At 47.6% G+C, this 22,837-nt stretch overlaps 10 protein-coding genes across 10 annotated transcripts; 6 read left to right on the top strand and 4 right to left on the bottom strand.

Annotated features, from left to right (window-relative positions):
- Positions 1 to 264: 264 nt before the first annotated feature.
- On the bottom strand, positions 265 to 571 carry BT62DRAFT_1013265 (uncharacterized protein; the record flags this gene model as incomplete). The annotated part of the gene is made up of 2 exons (XM_043178031.1): positions 265 to 436; positions 519 to 571. The coding sequence occupies 2 exons, from the start codon at positions 569 to 571 to the stop codon at positions 265 to 267; spliced, it is 225 nt and encodes a 74-aa protein (XP_043033429.1).
- A 1,726-nt stretch (positions 572 to 2,297) lies between these two features.
- BT62DRAFT_1013264 (uncharacterized protein) lies at positions 2,298 to 3,611 on the bottom strand (the record flags this gene model as incomplete). Its single annotated transcript, XM_043178030.1, has 5 exons — positions 2,298 to 3,068; positions 3,118 to 3,231; positions 3,279 to 3,398; positions 3,452 to 3,465; positions 3,521 to 3,611. 5 exons carry the CDS (start codon positions 3,609 to 3,611, stop codon positions 2,298 to 2,300), a joined length of 1,110 nt encoding a protein of 369 aa, XP_043033428.1.
- A 221-nt stretch (positions 3,612 to 3,832) lies between these two features.
- BT62DRAFT_1081249 (uncharacterized protein) lies at positions 3,833 to 4,461 on the top strand. Its single transcript, XM_043179651.1, has 4 exons — positions 3,833 to 4,102; positions 4,154 to 4,176; positions 4,232 to 4,313; positions 4,367 to 4,461. Exons 1-3 carry the CDS (start codon positions 3,955 to 3,957, stop codon positions 4,298 to 4,300), a joined length of 240 nt encoding a protein of 79 aa, XP_043033427.1. The 5' UTR covers positions 3,833 to 3,954; the 3' UTR covers positions 4,301 to 4,313; positions 4,367 to 4,461.
- A 579-nt stretch (positions 4,462 to 5,040) lies between these two features.
- On the top strand, positions 5,041 to 5,798 carry BT62DRAFT_938520 (uncharacterized protein). The gene is made up of 5 exons (XM_043187558.1): positions 5,041 to 5,199; positions 5,261 to 5,274; positions 5,338 to 5,449; positions 5,498 to 5,611; positions 5,668 to 5,798. Exons 1-3 carry the CDS (start codon positions 5,109 to 5,111, stop codon positions 5,434 to 5,436), a joined length of 204 nt encoding a protein of 67 aa, XP_043033426.1. The 5' UTR covers positions 5,041 to 5,108; the 3' UTR covers positions 5,437 to 5,449; positions 5,498 to 5,611; positions 5,668 to 5,798.
- On the top strand, positions 5,590 to 6,301 carry BT62DRAFT_649980 (uncharacterized protein). Its single transcript, XM_043181765.1, has 2 exons — positions 5,590 to 5,611; positions 5,668 to 6,301. Exon 2 carries the CDS (start codon positions 5,751 to 5,753, stop codon positions 6,216 to 6,218), a length of 468 nt encoding a protein of 155 aa, XP_043033425.1. The 5' UTR covers positions 5,590 to 5,611; positions 5,668 to 5,750; the 3' UTR covers positions 6,219 to 6,301.
- On the bottom strand, positions 6,258 to 7,642 carry BT62DRAFT_938518 (alpha/beta-hydrolase). The gene is made up of 7 exons (XM_043187557.1): positions 7,254 to 7,642; positions 7,049 to 7,201; positions 6,916 to 7,002; positions 6,807 to 6,860; positions 6,728 to 6,751; positions 6,528 to 6,671; positions 6,258 to 6,475 (listed from the first exon to the last, which is right to left on the bottom strand). Exons 1-7 carry the CDS (start codon positions 7,483 to 7,485, stop codon positions 6,384 to 6,386), a joined length of 786 nt encoding a protein of 261 aa, XP_043033424.1. The 5' UTR covers positions 7,486 to 7,642; the 3' UTR covers positions 6,258 to 6,383.
- A 1,003-nt stretch (positions 7,643 to 8,645) lies between these two features.
- Positions 8,646 to 10,284, top strand: BT62DRAFT_649929 (uncharacterized protein). Its single transcript, XM_043181764.1, has 4 exons — positions 8,646 to 9,256; positions 9,313 to 9,719; positions 9,775 to 10,000; positions 10,054 to 10,284. The coding sequence occupies exons 1-3, from the start codon at positions 8,893 to 8,895 to the stop codon at positions 9,829 to 9,831; spliced, it is 828 nt and encodes a 275-aa protein (XP_043033423.1). The 5' UTR covers positions 8,646 to 8,892; the 3' UTR covers positions 9,832 to 10,000; positions 10,054 to 10,284.
- Positions 10,285 to 10,692: 408 nt separating this feature from the next.
- On the top strand, positions 10,693 to 15,101 carry BT62DRAFT_924370 (uncharacterized protein; the record flags this gene model as incomplete). The annotated part of the gene is made up of 15 exons (XM_043184602.1): positions 10,693 to 10,944; positions 11,077 to 11,941; positions 12,039 to 12,154; positions 12,191 to 12,546; positions 12,604 to 12,629; positions 12,694 to 12,857; positions 12,937 to 13,024; positions 13,067 to 13,139; positions 13,389 to 13,728; positions 13,778 to 13,866; positions 13,920 to 14,100; positions 14,152 to 14,349; positions 14,452 to 14,737; positions 14,782 to 14,998; positions 15,056 to 15,101. The coding sequence occupies 15 exons, from the start codon at positions 10,693 to 10,695 to the stop codon at positions 15,099 to 15,101; spliced, it is 3,297 nt and encodes a 1,098-aa protein (XP_043033422.1).
- A 1,090-nt stretch (positions 15,102 to 16,191) lies between these two features.
- On the top strand, positions 16,192 to 17,700 carry BT62DRAFT_998043 (uncharacterized protein; the record flags this gene model as incomplete). The annotated part of the gene is made up of 2 exons (XM_043190697.1): positions 16,192 to 16,835; positions 16,891 to 17,700. The coding sequence occupies exons 1-2, from the start codon at positions 16,296 to 16,298 to the stop codon at positions 17,698 to 17,700; spliced, it is 1,350 nt and encodes a 449-aa protein (XP_043033421.1). The 5' UTR covers positions 16,192 to 16,295.
- A 2,164-nt stretch (positions 17,701 to 19,864) lies between these two features.
- On the bottom strand, positions 19,865 to 21,572 carry BT62DRAFT_649824 (uncharacterized protein). Its single transcript, XM_043181763.1, has 6 exons — positions 21,380 to 21,572; positions 21,284 to 21,325; positions 20,996 to 21,231; positions 20,865 to 20,943; positions 20,474 to 20,805; positions 19,865 to 20,412 (listed from the first exon to the last, which is right to left on the bottom strand). The coding sequence occupies exons 1-6, from the start codon at positions 21,465 to 21,467 to the stop codon at positions 20,149 to 20,151; spliced, it is 1,041 nt and encodes a 346-aa protein (XP_043033420.1). The 5' UTR covers positions 21,468 to 21,572; the 3' UTR covers positions 19,865 to 20,148.
- Between the last annotated feature and the right edge of the window lie 1,265 nt (positions 21,573 to 22,837).

Genomic DNA, 22,837 nt, shown 5'->3' with positions numbered 1-22,837 from the left:
TACAACTTTAAGCGGGTGCAGGAATCGAGAACCGTGCTGAGAAACAGGGAGAGCCACTAGGGATGATTGATGATCACAATGCGTAAATACAGGTTTGTCCAATCTCACTATGAGGCTACCAGGAATTGAATCATGGATGAGATTAAACGAAACATCTCCTCGAGCGACAGGCATACCACTGTCACGTTTCTGTCCGACCGTTGTGCTTCCTTTCCTTGAAAGAAAAAAAACCTAAATCGCTCGGCATATAGTCCAACATAATTTTCAGTCGTGCCTCGCATCTTGGGCAGCGTGGGCGCTGAGCGCTAAATGGCCAACCGTCAGCACGAGACGACCGTATAGTACAGCGATGAAAAGAAGGGAATTTCTTTGGACATTGGGACTGAATAACAGGGCAGAGTCAACAACGTCGCGAGTTGCGACCGTCCGTGATCGACTGTTGAAAAGATTGCGAGTACTTGTCAGCCCGCTTCAGAATAGCACAGCCACCGCCGGCTTTAGCGCAAATCCATTAGCACCGACGCGGCCGCCGACGATGTAACTTCGGCCTGCTCCGATCCCCCCCGCTCATCGTGCACATAGACTTCTCTTCTGTGTAATAGAAAATTGCCATTCCTTTCTTACTTCCTCTTCGTCAAACCGCTGTGGTAACCTTCAAGTTGATTTCAGAGGGTCATGCGGTGAGATATCAGCATTTTTCTCCTCTTTCTCGTAGCCCAATAATTTATGTTTTCATCTCTGTGTCATGAGGAATAGTGACGTGATTCTTCCAGAGTGACTCTTTCCAGCTGATACCCTATTATGGCTGGCAAGCCTAGGCACTACTGGTCCATTACTGCTCATACCCCCCTTGTGTCTGAAGAGAACGGAGAACGGAGAACATCCTGTAATATTATTGTCCGCCAACGAGGAAAAGTGGCATAAATTCAAATCTCCTGCAGACCGGAGGATATCTCAATAACTCGTCTTAAGGGCTGTTTGATCTTACTAGATCAAATTCTCCTCAGTCACAAACAATTTGGCCTTCGGCGATGTGATATCCCAAAGAAAATAGCACTATTTCTGGGCGCAATATGGCACTGGATTCTTCTGTAGTCTGAACGATCCCCATCGTCGAAGTATTTTTCCAATGGTATGCCTCAAGTATCCGCTGCAGAAACTGAAACATTAATGCAGTCCGAGTTTGTCTGGATGATAGACGACAGGGCCAACTAAGATTCATTCAGCTCGGCTCAGGTCAAGATGCCGGTCTTCTAGTCCAGCTCTCAAATTGACTGGCAGATAATTACTTATCACTGGCTGACGCCGGTGTGCAGAGCGTGGACCGACTGCGCGTTGCGAGGGACATAAGGCACGGTTTCAGGACCAATCTAAACTTGAATATATAAGAGGTTACGGTACGTCGCTCTCATGCTATATCCGTCTCATTTGCCTTCATTGACGACTTTAACAGTTAGTCTGGAGTGTACCTCACAATGTGGTGCATTGTTCTCCCTGAATAGTAACTTATAACAATGATATGTGGACCGGTGGAAATAACGATGATACTGGAAGCGCGTCCATCTGAACTGGCTCGATCATTCACAAGAATCACAATGCAAGCTGAAAGCGTACTGGACGCACACCATGACTACTTACCCATTGCAAACGTGTTAAAATCATCTACTGGGCGGCATGGCATTACCTGAATTAACCCTTAAAACATCGACGCTTCAAGGTTCAAAGGCCAGGCCATGTTTGGGTCATACTTCTTTCAAATATGTCGTAAATAGCCGGCATAGGCGATTTGCTAGTAGCTACTACAGACACGGGGTAATAGGCATTCTCTTCGTGTGCAAGACACGTTCTGCTTTAGTACCTGGGACCCCATTATGTCTTCCCTGGATTGCGGACCTAGATCCTTTGTTATCAAGCCTAAGTACCTAGAAAAACATAATTGGTTATATGGCCGAAAGCTTGGAGCCAACGTTGGCCGGTATCCTCGACCGTTCACGCGATTTTGAATGACTCTTCACTACCTCGGTGCGTTCTGATCCTTGATGTCATGTCCAACTGACGGTTCAACTTCCAGTACAAGCGGTTAAGGCCTGAAGGTCTTCTGTCGGTCAGGTTATTGGAGGCAGTGGCTACAGCACGATAACTAGAAATGTCGAAGATTTGTTAAATATATCTTGTGCCAGCCTCAGGCGCTGTCATTTTTCATCTAATGTGCCATCAGTATCAACCCCTCATCTATACATAAGTCACTCCAAAGACACTGCGATCTAAGCCAGAATGTGTCTAGCGATTCCCGTTTACTAGAAAACAAGACAACGCGCATCTAGCCATGACATCTTGTGTAAGACTGGTTTCCCAATGTCGTACACCGAAGGATCCATATCACTACACTCCGCTCGCCTTTCTAACAAACGAAGGGCGTTGCAGCTGTCCCCGGTTGCGAACTCCCATCCGGGTACCTGGCTCGCTATACGACCCCTCATTACCTGTCGAAGGTGGCTGACTTTGGAATCTGAAAGTAAGAATGGCCATCGGAAAGTCGGATTGGCAGCCCACATAGGAACGGTTCGTGTGCCCTCCCAGTCCACCACTGCGATAACGCGAGTCGGGTCGTCACGATCGACCAGGATGTTATGCAGTGAGTAGTCCATGTGGGACAGGACGATCTGCTCGTGGTCAAGAATCTGAGAGTCAAGCAAATGTGATTTCTGCACGATGTCGATAGCGGTTTCCCGCCACTTGCGTTCCTGCTCGTGGTCGACGTCTGGTGGAATATTTCGAGTGGGGGATAGTTTGCCGTTAGCCACAGCTACGAGCCACTGTCTGGAAGATGAAAATGGGCCAGATGTTGCAGCCTCTGGGGATGCGAGAGTTCCAGCTTGTGGAATGTAGGTCATTGGACCAATAAAATACCGATTTTCTGATTTTTCTTGATGTTCGTATATGCTCCCGATGTATTTGAAGCGTAATCGAAGAAGTTGGGACCAGATGTCCGCTACTGATGTACACAGTGTCTCCCATTGCTCATCCGTAAGAGACCTCCATAATAAGGTGGGGTTGACACCGTCAATCTGTATTAAAATTATCCGTTCGTCACCATAAATATGATATGATACGCACATATCTCATCAACATCCACTGTCCTCCAACTTTTCTGTCCCAATCTGGATCGTAAACAAGAATGTCTGGGACAGGAATACTGGTATGCTCTTTCACATAACGCATTGTAGCGACCTTGCTACAATTTTAGCGCCGTTAGATAGAAGTATGGAAGTAAGTACCTCGGAACGCATCTTAAAATCAGAGACTTCCTTGAATTGTCGGGTACCGTCGTCCCACACTGATGACCAAGCCACACGGAGCAAAAGCCGACCATGAAGCGATGAATCGACTCTATAAGTCTTCATGTTTGAACGTTAGCTTATTGAATAATCTCAAAAACGCGTAAAGATACCACATGGTTAGCGACTTTCTGTAGGTTAGCAGGAAACCACCACATCGAATATAGGCAAAATGAACGTACATGAGCGTTGCGAATGAAGGGAAAAAGTATCGTCTTTCAAGTATCGTTCAATCCTAGACTTCAAGACTTCCATGTGAATATGGTGGGACATTGAAGGCGCCCGGCGATCTAAAGCTACGCCTACCAGAGCGACTTATGTCGGTTGAGAGGGACGGTTCAAGGCACGCTAGGGTCGACGCGAAGTTTACACTCCGCAACTGGCTGGCTCCTTCCGGTCGGAACTACAAACAGATGACATCGATGTTGAATTTCACAGCGTCCAGTCCATGGAATAAGCTCTGTGTAAATTCTAAAGGTAAACCAGCTCGCCTTGATGTATGCCACCAGATATAAAATGCTTCCTTGTCCAACTTATTTCTTCGCTTCGACAAACCTCTCTCAGTTAATCGACATCCCGAGCCTCCTGATCCAGAACTACGATTTCCTGATTCGTCATGTCTGATGCTGGGTCTGGTGCTCCCATCACTCCCAGTTGGGAAAGCGCAAAGCTCTACGCTCTCAACGATACCGTTGTTGCCGTTGTCATCGTTTCCTATAATCCTTTCTTTGCGCGCCTGGGGAAATTTATCTGCATCAGGGCTCGTAAGTCTTATTTCTTAGTGGAGCCTATCTTTCTCAATGTTTGTTGTCTAGATACCAGTAATGAACACATAGAGGTATATTTTCCCCTCCATTATGATCATTCCCGCCTCCTCACGGTCGGTCTTCTAGCCCGGCAAGGACTACGGAGCCTACTGGAGCCTCGTTGAATGGTATAGCGCACCGTCCACAGAATGGTGAATAATGTTCACCTGTGAGTAATCTCTATCATTTAGCCTTGATATTATATTTAATGCGATATTGCAGCACGTATTGAATATTTCGTAATAGAACAGCGCTCCTTGCTCCAGAACAAGGGGCTGTGCTCTTTGAGCCTTGAGGACATGCTTTCAATGTCTATGCATTCATAATTTCATATGCAGCGTCGTAATTCATGTCGCTATATTTTCGATAAATTTCATTAGTGCTTGACTTCTGAATATATCTGGGCTGCGTAACCGATATCATGACCGAATGTAATTGAAGCGGCAATTCCGATTCCCGAAGTCAGAATAACTACCATAGTTCGTGGCGAAGATACTGAACAATCTCCCTGATACATACCGATTCACTGGGCCTTATATTTCTATTGAAGAGATATGGGCGGTGGATGTATCCAAAATCTCAGCCTTCGGTTGTTAGAGACAGACTTACCCGGAGACCCCCAAATGAACCAATGATTTTCTTCGACCCTTGTTTTTGACCGGGTTTGCACTTCGGGAATCTAAAGTAAAGACAAAAATCACGATGTTGTGCTCAATCTGCCCCGGCATCATGTTGGAACCCTCAAGCTGTTTACAAAAGATGCTGTGAGCCGTTCCTACTAGAAACGCCGTGGCCAGTGTGACGACGGACTTGATGAACGAAGTTGACATGATCCGTTTCTGGATCTGACCACCGATGACCGATCGGAAGGAACAGGCCCTGTTGCGGAGTGTAAACATCAACCCTGGTGTACCTTCAAGTTCAGCCCAGCTCGCCGGATAGGCGTGGTTACAAATCAGTCTCAATGCGGCATCATATCAACATAGATGCCATGAAGTCCAGGATTCAAGGGTACTTACAAGACGATACCCTTTCTCTTCATTCCCCTGCCTCATGTGTGTTTATTTCGACTAAACTCTTCCAGATACCTGACTGACTTTGTCCTGTCATGGAAAGTATCTAACCATGTGGTCCGTTCACGCAGTTTTTAGAATTTTCTTAATAACCGAATTTCCAAACATGAAAATTTACAGGGTGGATTCATCGCTGCACCGTGGACTTTTGCTCCGCGTGGCTTGGGCATCGGTGTGAGATGGCTGTACCCGACAATTCAAGGAACTATCCGATTTTAAGATGCGCTCAGAGGTGCCCCACGTTCTTCTGTCTGTCCAACCGAGCTAATAATGTTCCAAGGTAGCCACAATGAATTACGTGAAGAAGCAAAGAACCATCCCGGTCCCGGATGTTCTGGTCTATGATCCCCACTAGGACAGAAAGGTCGGCGGAGAATGGATGCTAATGAAATATGTACGGGTAGTATCGCATTTTTTTTCGGGGCGAGACAAATTTAATGTTCTCTTCAGATTGACGGTGACAACTCCGCGCGTCTGTGGAGGTCTCTTACGGATGATCAGCGGGAGACGTTGTGTATATCTGTAGCAGACACATGGTCCAACTTCTTCGATTACGCTTCAAATACATCGGGAGCATATACGAACATCAAGAAAAATCAGAAAATCGGTATTTTATTGGTCCAATGACCTACATTCCACAAGCTGGAACTCTCGCATCCCCAGAGGCTGCAACATCTGGCCCATTTTCATCTTCCAGACAGTGGCTCGTAGCTGTGGCTAACGGCAAACTATCCCCCACTCGAAATATTCCACCAGACGTCGACCACGAGCAGGAACGCAAGTGGCGGGAAACCGCTATCGACATCGTGCAGAAATCACATTTGCTTGACTCTCAGATTCTTGACCACGAGCAGATCGTCCTGTCCCACATGGACTACTCACTGCATAACATCCTGGTCGATCGTGACGACCCGACGAACTTCGGCTGCTGGAGATGCGCGCACGGTGCAGCGACATGGGCCATTCTATGTATGACACTGGAGAACCATTCCTGCATCTAATGTCGTGGATTGATGCACACTGTATGCCTTTCTGTAGTACACGATAAAGATATGATGTATATTGATTTCAAGCCTTATCGCCGTATTTTATCTCGTTGTCCATAGCAACTCCTTCTCTCCTCACAAAGTACTGGCCTTAGCGGGTACCTTCTGTACTACAGATTGTCACAACTCTGATTTGGCTAACTGCAAGTCCTCAGCGTAAAAGCGCTGAAACCAGTTAGCAATGCCTCGTGCGGACTCTTCCTTTGCCCAGCCTGTTGATCATCTCAATCGATGCAATTGCTTCATAAACTCAAAGAAACTTACGAGTATCGCCGACATTGGGATCGCCTCTCAAAGCAAAACCATGTTTGACTCCCGAAAAGACCTGGAAACAATAGCCGGTCTTTCTTTCAATCAGGATATCCTCAGCGCGCCGGCGAGACTCCAGCGGGAAGGTATGATCGATTTCTGGTGGTGGTGGTAAGCTGAAGTGAGTTAAGAAAACCATAAGAATTGATACGTGCCCGCGCATGATAGAAATAGAGGTTCTGAAACCAGAAGCATCAGTCCTGGGATATGAGAAAGACAGAAATGAGGCTTTACTATTGATATTCTTGAAGTGGTCTTCAGTAAGGAATGCTGGATGCGCGATAGCACCTAGCAATCCGTGCGTCGGTGAAAGAATGTCCAGAAGTATCTGTTTCACACTCACCAGCCACGATATCTCCACGAGCCGCCAGATCCAAAACGAACGGACCTCCGAAGCAGTACCCCACGGCTGCATACTGCGCATCCTGACCTGTTCAACTGCGTAAGATTAAAAGAGCTCAACAATGACCACTTACCGTATTTCTCCCGGATGGCGGCCATCCATGGCGGCATTAGCTCTTTCGCCTGTTGCTTCGACTTTTCTATCCATGCCGGCCTATCAAAGTCCGGTTCTGTGTGTATATAAACTGGGTCTCCGAGGAAGTAGTCGACCCCAACGACGAAAAATCCTATCGATAGCTGTTATCGCCAACTTTCCAAAGTCATATGAAGAAAACAGACCTTGAGAAGAAAAATAGTCTTGAACCAATTCGTTGTTGATGTACAGAGGGCCGTAAATGTCAGCAAAGAACAGCACAACCTTCGGCTTTGGGGTGGTCTTAGGGGACTTTGGCTCGGAAACGTAGGTCGGCACACCAGTAATGGTATCGATCCTCCCTGCAGGTGTCCCTTCGTGCTTAACTGCAGTAAAGCAGCATTCCCCCGGAGCTCCTGCGAGAATGGGAGTAGTCATGATGCCAGTTCGAAGTCGAGATACAAGTAGTCAGCAAACAAGAAGATAATTTGATTATGTGTGTGAGACGGAGGAATCAAAGGTTCCGCGATGGTCCAATTGGCTGAGATAGAAATGGCTGTGCGAATCAAAGAACTGCAGAGGTGGGAAATTCAGACCTAATGAGACTACTGCATATTTAAGCAAGGAATCATGAGTTGAATTGCTTACCTCATGTAACTGATGGCTAAACCGCATCATTATAACGCTTCCTCAGAAGCAAAGCACCGGAACCACCTCGTATGCCCAGCCTACAGATCGCTTGAATCGATGGTGTCCATAACTGTCCGTGTGAAAACCCACCCAAATCATTAACGCGACTTTAGCCGGTCTGAGTCTCCGACCTCAACTTCTCTTGCCACGTATCGAATACTGACTTGGCATTCAAGTAGGCTGGATCTCTGAGAGGTCAGTCGGGTTCCTTGAACGACAATGAATCCTGTCGGCCATAAAGAGACCGATTTGACTATGAAAATGTAGCCGTAGGAAACAAGACATGATATAGTGCAATGTGGAAGTAAAGCAGGAGAATCTTCACCATCGTGACGAGTCACCCAAAGCTGCCGCTTATACAAAGTATGCGAAGAAAAAATTCGGACAATAAGTGGACGCATTTTCACGCGTAAATATAGGCTAAAACAAGTCAACATGATCATCAGACGCGTTCTGACATTTAGCTGACATGGTGGACTGGGAAGAGAGTTTTCCCTGATTTTCTTCGGGATAACGACGGAAAATTTTCCTGATTGAAGGGTCACGGGATCCAGGATAGAAGCCGGCAGATACCGCGGCTCCGGGTAGGCAATCTGCATTGCCATCCTGCTCTCAACGGCGACAGGTGATTTCTATTTGGACAACGCGGCTCATTGACGCTCCGTAAGTTTACCTTTTAAACTATGTTATCTTGGCTCAGTGTCTCTAAGCCTCACAGAAAACCTCTGAGTAAGCAGCCATGTCCATGCTGCCGCAAGAACTTGTCAACGTGATTGTCGACTTCTTAAAAGGAGACGAGAAATACCTGCGTTCCTGCTTATCTTCGGCCCACTGCTTTGCAGAGCGTGCACGGATGCATCTATTCCGTCATGTCATCGTTTCTTCCCCCTTGCACCTCAAAGAACTCCTCAGTTTGTTCGGAATTTCTCCCAGCCTTCTATCTATGATCCATACGATTAAATTTTGTGGCAGAACATCCCTGGTCCCTGCAGACTGGATATTTAACGAAAATACGACTCATCTCGTCTTTAAAGCTCTTGGCAATGTCGAGAATTCGTCATTGAAGACGCTAAGATTCCTCAACTGACAGGCATTATTTCCCTCTCTTCCGTTTTCCCATCCCAGCCACACATAAAGCGTCTCACCTTTGACGCCATGAGTATAAAAAGTGCCGACGACTTTTACACCTTGCTATGCGCCTTTCCCTCTGTCAAATATCTAACTTTCGGTTTCGTTTCGTTTCCTCAATCGATACTGGCTGCTTTCCCTTCACCACCGCAAGAATTGCGTCTCGAAACATTGGACCTCCGGTTCTACTATAATTTCATTCATTCAGCGATGCCATTCCTACAAGAAGGACTCTCAGAAATTCTCGAGGACTTGAAGCACCTGCGCGTTGCACACATGACGAATCGCGAGCTTCAGCTCGTCAAACTTATTCTTTGTCAAACCCGCGAGTCCCTCATCAGCGCATACATTGGCCCTATGATGCTTGGCAACGCTGAATCTCAACAGCACAGTAAGTCGCCTGACCCTTCACATATATGGCTCGGTGCTTATTACCCCGCTGCTCAGCCAATGACCCCATCCTTCTTCTATCTCTTAGTCATGTTAAATATCTGACAGTCGTCATCGGCGAAACCGATCCGTATACCTCTACTCAAATACTGGATAGAGACCTTCTAGAGACCTTCTCCACAGATGACGAAAACTTCAAGTTGAAGGAGTTCACAACAAATCTGAAGGTTCACGTCGAACGATCAGATTCCTCTTTATCGGCATCTTTTCCCTCAGTGGCGCAGTGGTCAGCACTGGACGCTGCCCTTTCCCGCTCTCAAATGAAGGAACTTTGCGGAGTCAACCTAAACCTCACCGTCGACTCAGGGTCTGGATATGATCCCCAATTGGAGACCCTCTTCGCTCGCGTGAGGGGTATAATAGAGGATAGTTGCAAATCGTTGATGAGTCGTGATCTCCTACGAGTAGACAAGTGAACCCGCATTCACATCGGACGTCGGTCTGACCGCAATTTGCTAGATTTCTAAATACTGCAGCGATATCGAAAGCGCCACATTCTCTAAGAAAGACCGTTAAGACGGTCTCCAAATTGACGTTGATCGCGGGACAGACAATACGGACGTGATGTTGGCAGAGTCTGTCAGCCTGGAGAAGTATCGTCCAAATGTGATCTCATACCGCCACTCAGATGCCAGTGAGCGGGAAGAAACTCGAGCGCCACTGGAAACTCTATCCATCTTCTGTGGTATGTTTATCTTCCTTCCTTCCGGACGATTGGTACTTGACTGTTATTTGCAGGCAAAGATGAACAGTTTGCGTTCAAGCGTGTATTCTCAAGGTTGGTGGAGATGACGAATCCTGCATATAATGCACGCTGGGGACCTGGGGGAAGGACCTGGGAAGGAAGCAGTGTGGTAGCTGGTTATGGAGGGGCATATCGTTCTAGCGAGCTCCAGTTTCTACCTGGTACAGTTGCCCAGCACATCAAGGGAGAGGGTCCATTGGGTGGCAGAGAGGCACTGGAGTGTCACCATGCAGTAGGGGTGTCATCTTGCAATAGGGGGTACATGGGAGCACAGATAGGAGAAGGTGGAGGCAGATTCAGATTGTAGCATGTGTCTGTTTAGGGGAAGCATAGACATAGAGTGCCCCTTCCACAGCTAGATGAATCAATCCATCCATTCACCTATCATTGACTACAAGGTGTTCCAATACCTTCTTGTGAGGCTCAATAGATGTGAAATGTGCTACTACTATTACCAATGTATACCAGAGTGGACATGAATGTTCTGAATTTTGATCAATCAAATGTCAAACTTTCAGATGTCTGGAACGCACTTAATCACATGAAAATTTTGTCTCATAAGTCACAGTCATGGTATTTATAAAGATGGACCTCAAAGCCCCTGCCTGCCCCAAACTTTGTCCATGACCACCATGATTACCTTGCAACCTATCCTGCAACATGCAGTTTCGACACCTAGATTACCGCCAGAACTCATGGATCTAATAGTTGACATTCTTTCCGATGATGTTCCCTCTCTCACAGCTTGTGCATTGTCCTCACGCCAACTTCTCTGCCGCAGCCGCTATCACCAATTCCACACCATACACTTCGATTTCCTCCCAAATCGGTTGTTCAATCGCTGCGAAATTTTCTCGAGGAAGTGCCAAAATGTGGCGCCACTTGTAAGGACTCTTACCTTGAGCGAAAATCTCGACTGGTCCAATCCCCCCTCTAGTACATGGGTCGCCTCTGAACCACAGCTGCCTATCGTCTTTGCAATGATGAAGAATTTGACATCCTTGCATCTTGTCCAGGTGAAACTAGTCGGCATTAATATCATCTGTCCTCAAGTCAAGGAATTGAAAATGAAATACTGTTCGGTGACGAACCTTGGCACCTTCCTCGGCGGCTTCCACAAATTAAACAAGCTAGCACTACACCACGTAGACATTGTTGAAGAGACATCCTCATCATCTGAAGTTTCTCTTGACCTTGAGGAATTAGTGATTACCCATATCTGCAGCCGATCGAGCAAGAATACCATCAAGTACCTCCTCCCGCTCCTTTCCATCCCACCTCGTATTCGACGGCTTACCTACCCAATTTACCCCCCGGTGGAGAACATCCCACAATACGATGTGATTCCTTACACACACCTGGATGAGTTATTGCTAGTGGGAGCCTTCCTACCAAACAGACCCATTCTGCATATCCAAAATGTTACCAGGCTTCATTTGTCTATGATCCCCCTCCGGCTCTGGCATCCGGTGGATGCATGCAAATACTACGATGAGCTAACAGATTGGCTCATACACCTGCTACAAAAAGCTCAAGGGGGGTGCTTAAAGGAGGTCAAATTGGAGTACGGCCTGATTAGCATATCTTGGAGTCCGTATCAGTGGAAACAGCTCGATGCAATTCTACTGAAGATGGATTCTGGCCTGATTGGCATACCCGGGAGTCCGGGAAAGTGGAAACAGCTCGATGCAGTTCTATCGAAGATGGAATTGAGCAAGGTTGAGCTCGTGTTCAACACAACGCAGGAGGAGTGGGGTGGAGAAGGAGTAGAGACATCCAAGTGGAAGCTGGACAGATTGGCGCTTAAATATGCTGCTTTCTTTGAACAAGTTAAAAGGCGTGGGTTGTTGACAGTCTCCGGACAATACCTAAGTTACAATCGTATGTTTGCAACTATCTAGACACCACTGTTGCATTTTGGACATTGAATCAGTATATAGGTTACAAATAATACAACTTGCGTCTTTCATGTCCCAAGATTGCGTCCCAAGATTTCGTCGTGGAGAAATAATTCTAAGATTTACTTGGTCGTCGCAGAACTCAATGGCCGATGATGATTCAGCACCGGAAATAACAACCACTGCGACCAGTGCCGTCTGTACATTGCTTTCCCTTTTTACCTTCGTTTAGGACCCTCATTTTCTTCTATTCGCCCTCATTTTCCGTGCTCGTTCTCGGTGTACCAGCGAGAGTACATACACAGGTAATGCTGACCCAAAATTTGCGTCAAACCTTGGCAAATCGCCTCACGGAGGCCACCGTATGTCTTTCTTCCGGCGTTCTAATCAGCGAGAATCCGAATATACGACGAAGATAACGACGAGACTATTGATCCAGAACTATGCCTTCGAACCTTCTGGCGAGCCGAGGAATGTCTATGTAAATTATCCTTTGGGAGTCCTGGAAGTCGATGTTAGCGGGAAACCTATTGTTCGCTATGAGAGAAACAAGGTCCGGACTACCAATTTATACGAGCAATTTAGGCGGTATGTTATTGTACTTTCTATGCCTCTTTGTCGCGTTTGCCTGTTTATTCTGGGTAGCAAACCTATTTTCCCTTACCCTCGTCGTGATTCAACGTCAGCGCTCGTGTTCGCATTTTTATGCTCTACACCACTAACGATGCTCCGCAGCTTCCTCCGTGTTTGACGCAGCATCGGGCGCCATCTCGGTCCTACCCCTTGTATTTATTCTCACCGTCACTGACATCAAAGATGCTGTAGAAGACTATCGCCGTGCGACTCTCGACGAAGAGGTGAAGACGTTGGCGGCAACAAAATTAGGCTCGTGGCGTAATGTCAACCAACCAGCGGACCCCCGACGCTGTCCCAACAGGCAGAACCTCCATTTCACCGCTTCCAATCAATTACGCCTAGCGTAGATTGGGAGCCATCAGTCCGCTTGAATTTCCGGATTTAAATTACGCTGCGTTGATGTATCAGAAAGCGATGATACGTCCGGAGGGTAACTATAGGAATCGATGCTCTGAATATCATCCAACTGCAGATCAGAACTTGAGCGTGCATGATCAAGATCAAAACTCGTGGTGGACGGATCGTCATGCGAAAGGACGGTGGAGGTATCGCTGGTTTTGCTGAGCATGACACGAACGCTATGGCCAGCTTCGTTAGCCTCTTAGTCACGAAGTTTGCGTACGCTTTTAGTAACTTCCCGCGGTGGATTGATACCCAGCATCCTTTCAAATAATTGGAGACATTGTTCTCCTACGGGAGAACGACCAGATTCCTGTTGACATTGTCGTTCTCTCGACATCAGATCCTGATGGCATGTGTTATTTGGAGACAAAGAACTTGGGCGGTTAAACTAGTCTAAAACCTCGAAAATCCATCAAAGCCACTTCGTCTATCGCCTCTGAAGACAATATCGAGCGGTCGTCATTTTATCTTGACTCAGAACCACCACACCAGAACGTCTATCTTTACCATGGTGTTCTTCGCCACAAGGATACTGTCACGGGCGAAAAGAGGCAAGAGTCGGTCATGATCAATGAAATGCTCCTTCGTGGATGTGCAATCCGTAATACGACTTGGATCATTGGGCAGGTCATTTTTACAGGCGCAGATACCAAGATCATTGTGAACGGAAGTTCTACGCCATCGAAACGTTCCGAAATAGAGAAGGAGACCAATTTTAACGTTATCGTCAACGTCGGTAGTATTCATGTGCACCATTGCGGTTATTTTCAATGGCGTACAGGATGCGCAAACAGGCACCAGCACAGAGTTTTTCGAAATTGATTCGGAGGCGACAGACTCGTCAATCTTTAACGCCATAATAACATTTGTGTATGTATTCATCGTTTTCTTTCATGGATGACAGTTCATTATGCCCCATGAAGGTCATGTCTCATCGCTTTCCAAAACATTGTACCTATATCATTGTATATTTTTACCGAAATCGCCAAGACTATACAGGCCTACTTCATTTCCCAGGACGTGGATATGTATTACCAACCTTACAACACACCTTGCGTTCCTAAAACATGGAACATCTCCGATGACTTGGGGCAGATCGAGTATGTGTTTTCCGACAAGACTGGTTCGCGCACGCAAAACGTCATGAAATTCTAGACGTGCTCGGTCCATGGTATCGCATATGGAGAGGGTGTGACGGAGGCGCAGCGTGGTGCTGCAATCCGAGAAGGCAATGCAGACTCTCTTGATCCCCGTGACTTGACGGAGAAACTCACAGCGATCAAGCAGCAAATGCTGAGTGTTATGGAACGCACCTTTAAGAACCGGTACCTTCAGCCGGAAAAGCTGGCTCTGGTGTCACCTAAACTCGCGCAGCATTTGGCGGACCGTTCGTCTGAATAACGGAACTGGGTCACCTCATCGCCTTCGTCCGAGCGCTCGCTTTGTGTCACACAGCCCTTTCCGACAAACGGTCACAAACCCGAGCCCCAGGAATTACAGTGTCACTTGGATTACAAGGCTGAATCGCAGGACGGGGCCGCGTTGGTGGCCTCCGCGCGAGGTGTTGGGTTCACCTTGGTCAAGAAATCGAAGGATACTTTTGACATACAAGTCATGGGCCAGCCGGAGAAGTACACGCTTTTAAACGTCCTCGAGTTCAACAGCACGAGGAAACGAATGAGTACGATTTTCCGATGTCCAGATGGACGGTTGATCCTTTACTGCAAGGGGGGAGATAATGGTATTTACGCACGCCTTGCACAAGACCATGACCCGTGCTGAAAGAACAGATGAGCAAGGACATGGAGATGTTTGCTAACAATGGACTCCGGACGTTGTGTATTACATACCGCTGGCTCACCCCCGGAATGACTCCATTATGGTTGCCCGTTGCTACGCTCGTGAAATGTGCACCTCAGGACTTCTCCCCATCACTGAATATGAGCAACCCAGTAACGGGGAAACTACCACAAAAGGAAACAGAGTTACTCCAGCCCCATCGGTACGGTACTGGCATTTGAATCCAGATCGAGAAGTGCATGCTCGACGGTTTATATAGGCTGATTATGCAAGTCCAGCCAGTTCCGAAGAAGAGCGCGTTGTGAAAGAACAAGCCTGCAAACAATAAATTGAATACAACGATACGTGGAGAAGGGTGAAGAGAATGTTAAAGGGCGAGGTGCATATGCCGGTGGTAAAAAGATAGAAATGCAGCTGCACTGTTCATGTTACGCGCCCACCCAATCGCGGTTTCAGATTCAAGGGATGGGCCCCCATGGTGCGCAAATCGGAACGGCATCAATGCTGCGAAGTGCCGACTTAGCCGAGTTTCAATCTAGGATTATTTGACTTTGCTTCCGTCCCCACCGAAAAAGAATAACGCGTTCCCGTCTTTGTTTTTTCTTTTTTCCCCAGCCGCACCTAAGAGGTTTAAGTTTGGTCTCATTATGCCTTCATCGCGCCATGGTTCCACTCTTTCACGTCTTTGCTGAGACATAACATACTGCAAGTGGTCCACTGAAACGTAGTCAGTCTACATACTCAAAAGGTAGTACTTTTGATTCCCCAACTTAGCCCCTACATATACTTACACTCTAATTTTAGATTTGAACCAACCTGAAGCTGTGCAGACTGAGAATTCCCCAGTCTCTGGTGGTAGGCACGACTATTAATCATATTCATTGCAAAGGCTGATGCGTATTCGATAGTCCAAAATGGGACCTTGAAAGGTTTCGTTTTCTACTTCAGTTTTTGCACCTTTGGTCTGAGCACTGTACAATGAAAAGGTACATTAATTCCACTGTTCCATAGGGGGAGGAAGTTTTGCTAGGGCCTAGAAAGGCTTCGCTAACATTTTGCCGTTTTCTTTTTTACGGGCTGAAACGCACTCCTCCATGGCTGTTAGCTTTGTCTTGTGAAGTCTGCTAATGTCAATTGTAAGCTAATGTTGTTCCACAGAATTTTGCGACCCGGAAATGTGACCGATTTCAACAGGCCATCGACCTGACCAAGATACAGAATGAAGCTCGGTCTTCGTAGATCGCTATGACCGAAGATAGTGCCCAATATCTTAAACCCTAACCCTAGGCCTTCTTAAATAAACCCCGGTTTCATTACTAAGCGGCCACCGGCGCTCTCGCAATCCATGTCGGGGATGACGAACCCTGAAACGAAACTGAGTCACCGGCTGACTCAGCACGGTAGGAAGGATGACGAATAATTGCGAATCCATGCAATAAAAGCAACAGCGATGGACCTCTTGTTAGCAAGACACTACTAGACCAACCCCCACGACCAACATGACGGTTGGAATGGATTATCATCATGCGGACGGCAGCGGCCACGCTGCGCACACCAACAGCCACAGCAATGGCATTGACCACCAGGAGCGTGCAACCTGGAAATCACCATTAAAGTCTGACGGATTCAGCACCCTGGCTATCCACGTCGGCTCTGAACCAGATCCCAACACTGGCGCCGTCATTCCTCCTATATCCCTGTCTACGACATTTGCCCAGTCCTCAGTTGGCGTCCACAAGGGATACGAGTACAGCCGGTCCGGAAATCCCAATCGAGATGCGTTGGAAAAGCTCCTGGCAAGCTTGGAGGCTGGGGGAGGTGCAGCCCTCGCTTTTGGCAGCGGAAGTGCAGCGACTGGTGCAGTACTCGCAGCGATAGGCAAGGGCGGGCACGTCCTCAGCGTGAACGACGTTTACGGCGGAACTTGGAGATACCTGAAGCGTGTAGCAGGAGAACTCCAGGGCGTTGAGACGACGTTTGTTGATTTGGAAGAGGCGGCTGAGGAGGAGATTTATGGTTCGATAAGAGATGATACCAAGGTAAGTTCGACTCGTCTATTTTTGTCCTGGTATGTATACTCATCACTCTCTGCAGCTGATATGGATTGAAACACCTACGAATCCTACACTACGTGTGGTCGATATACCAGCGATAGTATCCATCGCCCGACGGCATCCGTCCAAACCGCTAGTTCTCGTCGACAACACATTCCTTTCCCCCTTCTACTCGTCTCCCCTTATCCTCGGAGCCGACCTTGTCCTTCATTCATTAACAAAGTACATTAATGGTCACTCGGACGTCGTCATGGGTGCTGTCATCGTTCCCCCTCATCATACCCAGCTCATCGAACGACTACGATTCCTCCAAAACGCCATGGGCGCTGTCCCGAGCGCGTACGACTCCTGGTTGGCTATACGGGGTGCCAAGACCCTCGGCGTGAGGATGCGCGCACACGGCGAGAACGCGCTAGCGTTGGCCAAGGTCCTTCAACAGCGAGAAGAGGTCGAGGAGGTGATATACCCCGGTCTGGCTACCCACAAGCGAAACGCTGTCGCATGGAGAGGCGTCAGTGCTCACGCGAAGAAGTGGATCAGCAGGACGACAGATACCTCGGCAGATGCTTTTGATTTCCCGTATGGAGGCATGATTTCGATTAGGATTCATGGTGGCTACGCCGCGGCGGGCCGGTTCTTTGAGCAGCTGAGGCTGTTCACGCTCGCTGAGAGTCTTGGTGGTGTGGAGAGTCTCGCGGAGCATCCGGCTGGGATGACACATTCTGGATTGCCGGAGGAGCAGCGCCGGAAGCTCGGGATATCCGGTGGGTTGGTACGACTGAGTGTGGGCATTGAGGATGGGGATGACCTCATCACGGATGTTGTTAACGCATTAGAGAAGAGTCAGTAATTACATTGTCGTTTTGTATTATAGATGTATGTAAAATACAATTACAGTCGTGTTGATCTTGTTTCGGTGAATATTTGAGCCCCCCCTTTTAACAACTGGCTTGCGCAATGGCCAAGCATATCTTCGGGACTGGGTTTGAACCTCAAAGTTCACGGTTCGTAACAGCGCCATGCAAGGGGGTATACTTTTTGATTGCTCTTCTGTCCATGTGGAATGAAGTAACCTGTTATCGAGATTTTGTAATGGAGCAATAAATAATTAGTCAAGTCGCGAACCTTGGGGAGATGCAAGTTCGAGTCTTGTAGTTCGCGTTGTGTGTTCACTTGCAATTCTGGTTGAAAATTTTCTTCTAGGGAAATAGTTCAGGCCCAGCATAAAAAGTTGAACTTAACCTCAGCATTCGAGAGAAGGTACATAGATCGAACTGACTTTCGGTGGTAGCTCTAGGGGCAACAGTAACAGAGATCCAAGATATGGAAGGATCAGTAGATAATGGGGCTACAAGGCTACTAATGGTAAAGGTGACCCATGTCATATGAAAACCCAGATGCGAGAGGCGCATCGCCAAGGGAGACAACTGCCCAGAGGACCAAAGTCATCGCATTACATGTAGGTGTATCGATTCCGATTGAAGACCATTAATTCTTGAGAGTAGCCTGAATAATATTAAAAGGGGCAGCGAGCATAAAAAACATGGTGACAAACACATGACTTTATTAGCAGCAACTTGTTCGACCAAGTGACTTTCGGGGATTCGAACAATGATATGGGTCCCGAGCGCTACCACTGCACCAAACTGCCTGGATACAGAAGAATTAATGTCAGTCTGGAAGAATCCTCTTCCTCTCGTTCGAATAATGAAGCAAGGAAACCCGAAAGATCGATTTAGCGCCAGGAGTCTGACTGAGAGATTTCCATGACGGAAACTGAAAAATCAATTTCGTGGGGGCCGTCCCCATGTAGAAGTAACGTAAGGCATAACTGGGGTCGGCTGCGTTGCCTATTTTGAACCTTAGTAAGGCACAAGGAGGGGAGTGTTTCTTTTTTGCCGGGCAAATATTGCTGGATTTAGGCAACGTAGGACCCTCAACCCCCCTTTGTTGGCACACCTGTAAGCGTAAAGGTGCATCAAGTTCCATAATTTATTAAAATCTGATATTTTTGGTACTATCAGTCCCTTATCTCGTCTCTATCCAGTGCCTCGTCGACGACGTCACGGTACAAGACGGCCGTCATCGACAAGGCCATCTATCTTTACGGTTCACGGTCCACCAATCACAGCCGTGGTCCTCGTTACCTCAACGAGACGTGGAATCTCTAACCGTGACTAACAGGTTCTTTCGGCGCGGCACAACTCTCTGAATAAAGATTGCAAGCGGAGGGGAATGAGAAAAGTTGGGAACGTTAACGCCGCAATGGACTCGAACCTTGATACGAGAGACAGTACAGTCGCCTCCCTCATAACCCATAGCCCCCATAACCCATAGCATGGTCCGTCTACCAAAGTGCGGATTTCCCTCAGATTATTCGGCGCTATGGGTTATAAGGGGGGTGACTGTAGTTGAGTTTAGAGCTTAATAAGGACCCCCCGGGGTTCTGTACCGCCATTGAATGCCCGGGGAAAATGTATCACCGTTTAAGGTAGACATCGTCGCGGGTTGAATTTCCAAAAAAACATTTCACAATAGTCACTGAGCCTGTTCTCGGTCGTTTTCATGGTTAAACAACCACCCTTTATTTTCTGATGATACGAGTCCTAGTGCACATTAACTACTCTCTGTTTTGTTGAGAAGGCGAGGAGCATCCGCAGAAACAGGGAGCGAAATATCTCACCGAGATACATTCTGATATTAGACGGGCTTTTCTGGCCTACGGGGAATCGGAATGAGCCGCCCAGGGGATGACTGTGAGTACCTCAGGATTTCGCGGGCATCAAGTTGACCCAAACGTCAAAGTCCGAGCCGACGTCGGTGGACTTACCGCAGTGGCTAGCAGTTTTGATATCTATGACAACAGATTTGTGTTGGTTTTGGTTGTTCCTTGTGCAGTAGTGCGGGGTGTCGATATCAGAGCTTGCGGCGAGATCCGTAGTCATCCGGTACCTGCTCGAGCTAGCCTGAAGTACCAGTTAATATAAGAAAGTTTGACATCAGTCGTCCAACGCCTGGGCACCAGATTTCATAAATGATGTACTGAGATCGAAACAAGTATTTTGAAGGGAAAATATGGATACAAATAAAAAGGTCTGTTGAAACACGACGTCAAACGACGAGGTATATGTGCCTACTTTGTACATACAATGACTGCGGAAAGAATTCCCGCAGAATAGAGCGCTCAAGAATGGCAAAGTAAGCGAGAGCGTCTCGAACTACTCAGAACAAAATGAATGGAAGGTAGGTTGTTAAGTACAGAAAGATTTAACATTTTGCTTGCCGAAAGCTCTAGCCTCTAGTGGCGTATACGACCGCTGGCTGAATCGCCAGGGAGCTCATGAACCTTCCAGTTGGCCAAATCCTTATCCGTTATCACATCGAGGGCAACATCCGTCGACGTCTTCATGGTGATGTTCAGCGGTAACGATATCCTGTCGTTGCCTCGGGACCGACGACTGAAATACGAAGTAACCGTCGCCGAAGAGTTAGTCGCCCAACTCTCGTCAGGGCGTGCCCGGCCAGACGCCACCCTCGCTACGATCAACGTCGGCGCAATGCCCTAAGATACGTCAATCAGAGAAATGCCGAGATTATGAAGAAAAAAAAATCCGACGACTCACCGTAACAGAATTTAAGATTGCCTGTGGATACACGCTCCTGGGGTCATCTCGGGCGAAAAACGCCAGGAAGATGATCAAAGACACCGCGTACAGCGCAGCAGACTCGATGACAATCTCGATAACCCCTCTGTACGACCGAAGCGAGACGGCATGGTTAGCGCCACGGCCCATTGTGGCAATTCGAAATACCACAAGACAGGTCGAGAGAACGGTGGTGATCAGCGACATCGTAAAGTATGCGATGCCCCAATCCACAGCGTCCGGTCCCCAGTTGCTCAATGAAGAGCTGGAAGTATGACCTATATCTTGATACAGAAAGAATCCGTCGAAAACTTAAAATGAAACGAGGTGAGCGCGGCCAAAAGGTGGACGAAACGGGTTGGAAACTGACTGATTTCGAGGATGGCTCCGATTATCGGGACGACGACGATTTTGAAATTGCGATCCCAGACGACCCAGGCGCGCCAAATCTGACGTCGGTGAGAAGATGAAGAGAATGGGCTGGGAAAGCAAGGGACGTACCAGGACACAGTCCGCTATCAGTATATTCACGCTGGCAAAGACCCCGCTCACGGCCCACATCCAACGATAGTCTGCATTCAGGAAGGATTCGTATATCGTGGTCCTTGAATCCCCGTTGACGATGAACGCTTGTCGTACCCAATACCATCGGACTCCCAAGTGAACGGTTTCGAAGCTATAGAGCACGGCGATAATCGCGACCATGAACAATCGGTTGCGACCTCTTTTGTTGAACACTAATATGTTGGTAAATTTGCGACTACGACATAGTATGAGAATTGCCCTTACGCATATTCGTGAGGCCGGAAAGCAGAACAGCCGTGTACAACCCTGATTTCGAGCAGTCAGAACGGCTAAAAGCAGTCTTCGAAAGACACAACTCACCATGCATTAGCGATTCAAGACATAGCGAATTCAGATATCCATCCAACGCTTCGTAGATAAGCTCCGCTTGCTCTTCACTGCTGGACATTGCCGTCGTTGAGAGTGAAGGTAGTCGTAGATGAAAGTCAAATTGGGATCGCTGTGCATTTTATATCCTTCGGCATATCGGGGTATATGAAGTAATCGAGAATCAGAACACGCGTTTCGAATCAATGATCTAAAGTTGTCTAGCATCAAAAGACAAGCGAGATAAGACAGAAGTTCCTTCGACGATCACTTTTCTTTATTGGTTCGTATGTCCTGCTCAGTTACGCGAGTTAAACGCCGCGATGTAAGCCAAGACGAGCCCAATCTTAACGATGTGTAAGCCTCCGTGGTCCAGGCGATGCTGTCAAGATCTGACCCTGATCGTTGAAGAGGATGTGTAAACTGTCGTTATATTCAAAAACGAAGCCTGCAACGATGACTAAATCACCTGAACAAGGGGAATGACCTAAATAGGTTGGATCGTAAAGCAGGCTCCTTTGCCGTTATCGCTAGATCAAGGGCAAAGCGGGACAACTTCAGGAGACGAGGGATTGAGGTGACGTAACCATAGGGCCGGAAACTATAGCAAAAAACAAATAAGAAGCCAATTTCTCGACCAGTTTTCGCAATCGGGGGAGACGAGAATGTTCAGCGGTAGACAACACGAGGCGTATCATGGGGCCATTCTAAAGCCTCTGACTCGAAACCCTGGATCCGGCATCACTATGGACCTACCGAAGAAATAAGCGCTCCCGTTGTCCTTGTCAACGACTATCCTGACGAGCCGGTAACTGATAATCTTGCGGGAATTACGCAGCGAAAGTACAGGATCCCACCGTGGATGGTCCACGGTTTCACCTCTGCACCAGAATAGACCAGGTGTTCATACGAAACTTTCTGATTCTTAGTTCTGGAGCTCTCCAGTCTGCATCTAATTCGATTAGCGTACCGAAGAGAGCAGAACCAAACGATACTCATGTTCCTATTGCGTGAACCAAGACTGACGCTAATGAGGAAAGTCTGACCCAAGTAACTCAAAGGTTTAGAGAGAAGAGGGTTGCCCGCATGGATGAAGCCCTGGACGAATGGAGCCGGGTGCATTGACGACACGGATGCGTCATCTGTGAGGGACAGTCAGACAATAACTCCACGCAGAAACTGGCCCAGCGACGATCTACACCGCGTAACCCATATTTGTCCCGAATCATTTTGAGGACATGGGCTACGAGATACGCCACATGTTTGCTTGGCTTAGTAAATCACCAACGCACCAGTACCTTTTGGTCAAATTTCAACGTTGTCATCCTGCGGATGCTCTTGGAATGGTAACAGAGGGAGAATGAATCAGGAAAGTCATTACTACATCTTCATATTAGGGTTCGGTCTGAGGGATGCACCTAAATTCCTTCTTTCATAACCAAGTCTAGCTCG

The sequence above is a fragment of the Guyanagaster necrorhizus genome, assembly GCF_019112545.1.
Source record: "Guyanagaster necrorhizus MCA 3950 unplaced genomic scaffold BT62scaffold_58, whole genome shotgun sequence".
Lineage (NCBI taxonomy): Eukaryota > Fungi > Basidiomycota > Agaricomycetes > Agaricales > Physalacriaceae > Guyanagaster > Guyanagaster necrorhizus.
The sequence above is the reverse complement of the archived record's forward strand: the minus strand, read 5'-3'. Positions and strand labels throughout refer to the sequence as shown.